At 36.7% G+C, this 4,271-nt stretch overlaps 1 protein-coding gene across 1 annotated transcript; it reads right to left on the bottom strand.

The window, feature by feature from the left end:
* Window positions 1–1,605: 1,605 nt before the first annotated feature.
* Window positions 1,606–3,096, bottom strand: LOC114528357. The gene is made up of 4 exons (XM_028549978.1): window positions 2,948–3,096; window positions 2,773–2,798; window positions 2,596–2,683; window positions 1,606–2,039 (listed from the first exon to the last, which is right to left on the bottom strand). Exons 1-4 carry the CDS (start codon window positions 3,094–3,096, stop codon window positions 1,607–1,609), a joined length of 696 nt encoding a protein of 231 aa, XP_028405779.1. The 3' UTR covers window position 1,606.
* Window positions 3,097–4,271: the final 1,175 nt, after the last annotated feature.

The raw sequence follows: 4,271 nt of genomic DNA, 5'->3' as shown, positions 1-4,271 counted from the left end.
TTTTTGTTGGTTCATTTTGTTGCAACTCTTGCTCCAACTTTCGCTTAGCCTTCGTCGTTCTTGCCCTTGAGCAACAGGGCGCGCAAAGGAATCGACTTGCTGTGGCAATGGCTTCTCTTTGACTTTGTCTAAAGTTTGCCATTAATAAAGTTATGATCGAGATATGCGGTTTTGGAACTAGATGCCAATATGCACGAATCTACATACCTTCACCTTGGTCACGTTTATCGTGCATATTAGATATAATCACATTTTACTTGATTATTAAAATTTTTTAGATATCTTGACAAAGAGTTTAGTTAATGAAGCTCTTGAATGGGACTTTAAAGACAACAGCAATAAACCACCAAAGATAGAACAAGTAAACATCTGTCAGACCTTGTTGAGTGTATCCAGTCGTGTGGCGTGTCTTTCAATGTTTGGGAGAAAAGGAATGCTGATGGAAAGGGAAGTGGTGTACACGACTTTACCAGCCTTATGGGATCGGACAAGAAACGGCTCATGAGAGATCTCCCAGATAAATTATGTACAGTAACTAAACCAGCCCACAGTGAGTCAGTCACTAAGATCTGGAAGGTAATATCCCAATGCACATCGATTTTAATTACGCGAGCAGCAAAAGTAAAACACCTGACCAACTCCTTTAATTTTAGGACTTAAATACGATTTATCAAATGCTGAATGAGCATGATCCCACACCTGAAAGAATTAATGAGTTCTTTGAACGTGTAAGTGGCACCGCTAAGACTAAGTACTCCAACATGTATTTATAGCGCTTAACTACTAGTATAACAAGAAATACCTTTTAAGCTGTATCAGACTGAAATTGCTAAATTGTAATTTGTGTTCCTATTTGACAATCCAGTCCCATTGTTTTATTCACTTAGGCTAAAGCATGGGTAAATCTATTTGTTTCGCTTGGCGGGGAAGTCAACGGGTTTGGCAAACAGCAAGTTACTCCTTACATGCACTGTCTGGTATACCACGTTCCAAACTTCATGCAGAGACACAACGGCATAAAAAAGTTTACGGGACAAGGTAATATCAGAGTATAAGTAAGAATTGTACATGCGTATGCTGATAAGCACTTACAACAGTAAATTTTGTACTATATATTTTTCTTTACATATCCAGGAGTGGAAAAGAATAATGACGATGTGAGAAAATTTCATCTGACAAAGTCAAACAAGAGGGATGCTCCGAAAGATATCCTACTTGTTACTAAACGACTGCAGATAACTGGCCAACATGAGCGCATGCATAGACCGTACAGCAAGTCAAACGCTGAGTACTGGTCGACTGAAATTAAAGAAAGCAGAAGAAAAAGAAGAAAGCTGTCACCTGTCCCGAATGCTGAAATACCAGAGAGCACTTCCAAAAGCGTCATTGATATCGAAAATCTTTCCGTTGTTGAAATTAAGGAGAAACTGAAGGAATTAGGAGTGCAAACACGAGTACGAAAACTGGAGAAATTACAGGATATTTTGAAGCAAGCACTCCACAAAAACTAAATTAAGTTCTAAAGTGAAGCTGAAATATTCATCATGTTATTATAAGTTATTATTATTCTGTTAAAATTATTATGTATTTATGTTATGTACTGAACCTATATACAATAATTTTTTTCATTACAAGGTACCCGAGCAAAGGAAACACTTATTTTTTCAATTGGAAACCTTTTTCCTGGTACAATTTTCTTTCCATCGAAGACATACTTCTTTGATGACCAACCAATTATGGGTTTGATCTTCATGGGAAAATCAACTTTCTTCCCCTCCCCATGTTGATTAAAATAATACCACCAGTCAGGAGGTAGCATTGGAAGGCGACTAAAATCACTCTTATTATAAAGAACATGTCCCCTATGTTCTGATGGTGTTCCTTTCCCTTGGGTGATGTATCGCCAACAATCAAGCTCAAGGTCAATGTATCCACTACCCATTGCCTTTGATTTTAATAGGTGCAGAATACCACAAGCAAATGCTCTAGCAGTTGATTCTAGTCTGCTGGAAGATGGTTTTGGCGGACGATCATAACTCCTTAAAAAAATATAACAGAATAAATTAGCTCACATATATATCATGAGAAGTAGATTTTTCAGAAGCATGTTGAGTTGAGTTGCACCAATGCATCAATGCAATCTAAAAAATATAACATAATAAATTAGTTCACATATATATCATGAGAAGTAGATTTTTCAGAAGCATGTTGAGTTGAGTTGCACCAATGCATCAATGCAACCTTCTTTAATATTTACTCAGATAATTTTACTTGTATGGCATAATGGTTTAATCCATTTAGTCACATTGCAGCTCATGATGCACCCTACTTATAGCATTTTACTCTGTTGAATGCCTGAGTATTTTACTATGTCTAATGCCAGACAATTTTACCTAGCAAGGGGAAAGCGTTGGTAATTGGTTAAGTTGCATGTCTGCATGCTAATGTGTGTAGTTTATCCATTAAGTTAAAATGCGCCCAGATGCTCCTTACTTTAGTATTTTACCCTGTCTAATGCCAGAGTATTTCATTTTTTCTAACACTAGATAATTTTACTAATCAAGGATGAAGAGCTAGTGTCAGTGTTATATTTACCTTAATAAGCTCTCAGGTAAATGAGCAGAAGGCTCCCAAGTACACGCATCTAGAGGCCATCCAGCCCACTTAATAAGATATGAATAGTCTTAATATAATAAAATCAACAATAATAATCAGGGACTGGTATATCACATATTATTTAATGAATTAAAATATATAACCTTCAGTACATACAGCAGGCCAAATTGTAAGTAGAAATTCTGAGATTGTATTATTTAATTTTGTATAGTTTATAGTTGTAGTGTATAATCTATAGTTCTAGTGCATAGTCTATAGTTGTAGGGTACGAATTCAGGCTTTGTTAAATAGTTTGTTTTGCTAGTTCGGGCTAGTTCGGTTTAATACTTACGTGTTTTTCTTTCTGCCAATTATTCTTTCCACCTCATATGTCTTTCCCTTCTTCTTTCGGGGCGCAGAATTATCGTACAAAACAACAGAGCTAAAGTTGTCTAATTGCGCGTAGTCAACACGCGTAGCCTGACGCTTGGTCGCCGCCATTTTTAAATTTACCGCGGTTAACCGCTGACGAAGAATTGGCTCAATATCGCGAATTTCTGGCCATGGGAAATTTTATCTAGCAACGTATATATAGAGCGGATATAGACAGGGTGACACGCATTTCCTCTTTTTTGAGGTGAAACAGAGAATGTAGTTGTAACATGAGTTTTTTTTTCTGTCGTGAACCATCTCGAATCGCAACATGATTTTGAAACAACAGTTTGGAAACGTATTTCTCATTATTAAATGTGCTTTTATGTCTGTCATCTTGCGCGAGTAATCTTTGTATTATTTCCTCACATGTCGCCCCATGGGTGTTGCATTTCCGCAGCTCGTTACTGGGCATTTTCCCGCGGTCTTAATTAAGATTGAAAAAACCAAACACGAGTTTGGGATATTTTGAGCTAGGGGTTACAATTACCCCTAGCCATTTTATTAATAAAATGACGTAATATTTTTTAACTTTAACAGAACTGATTAACTATATAACTTTACATATTTTTCATCACATTGTTTTGCCCAGTAAGGTGAGGGTAAAATTTACAAATAACGCCCCGAATACCAGCACAACCAGGTTCATGGATGCAGGCATGGGGAGGAGGTGGGATGTATGAAATTCTTTCAGAATAGTTTTTAACTTGCCTCGCCAGCTGACTTTAATCTAATTGTTCCATCTGTTAAATTATTGGCCTACAGCTAAAGTTTTATCTCTTCAGAGCAGATATCCTCCACCCCTTTGGCAGAGTTGCCCATTATGATAATGAAACAAGATGACAGATATAAAATTCCTATTCGCAGGCAAATATTATATTTATTGGAACATGATAAATTGAAAATAAGAATAATCTACAAGATGTGAATGACAATTATTAAACTAATGGCACGGCTCCAATTGCTACTGGCACGGCTTCTGATTTTTCGGGCAGTCTTTTATCTTTTTGTGCCCTTTCATCAGGTTCTTGCAAACTGCACATCTCGGAGGCGCTCTTTTAGCTGATTTAGCAATTCTTGCAGCCTCTTCTTGTGCAAGAACTACTGAGACTAAAAAAATATACTAATTACAAATAAATTTACTTTCCTATATAATGAATAGTGTTTTCAATGCACCTACTTGGTGTTGTTGATGGTACGTTTTCAACAACAAGGCTCCTTCTAGCCTTTTGTTTTTCAACAGC

This window comes from Dendronephthya gigantea, unplaced genomic scaffold (assembly GCF_004324835.1).
Source record: "Dendronephthya gigantea isolate DGI-Jeju-01 unplaced genomic scaffold, DenGig_1.0 000049F, whole genome shotgun sequence".
NCBI lineage: Eukaryota > Metazoa > Cnidaria > Anthozoa > Malacalcyonacea > Nephtheidae > Dendronephthya > Dendronephthya gigantea.
The sequence above is the reverse complement of the archived record's forward strand: the minus strand, read 5'-3'. Positions and strand labels throughout refer to the sequence as shown.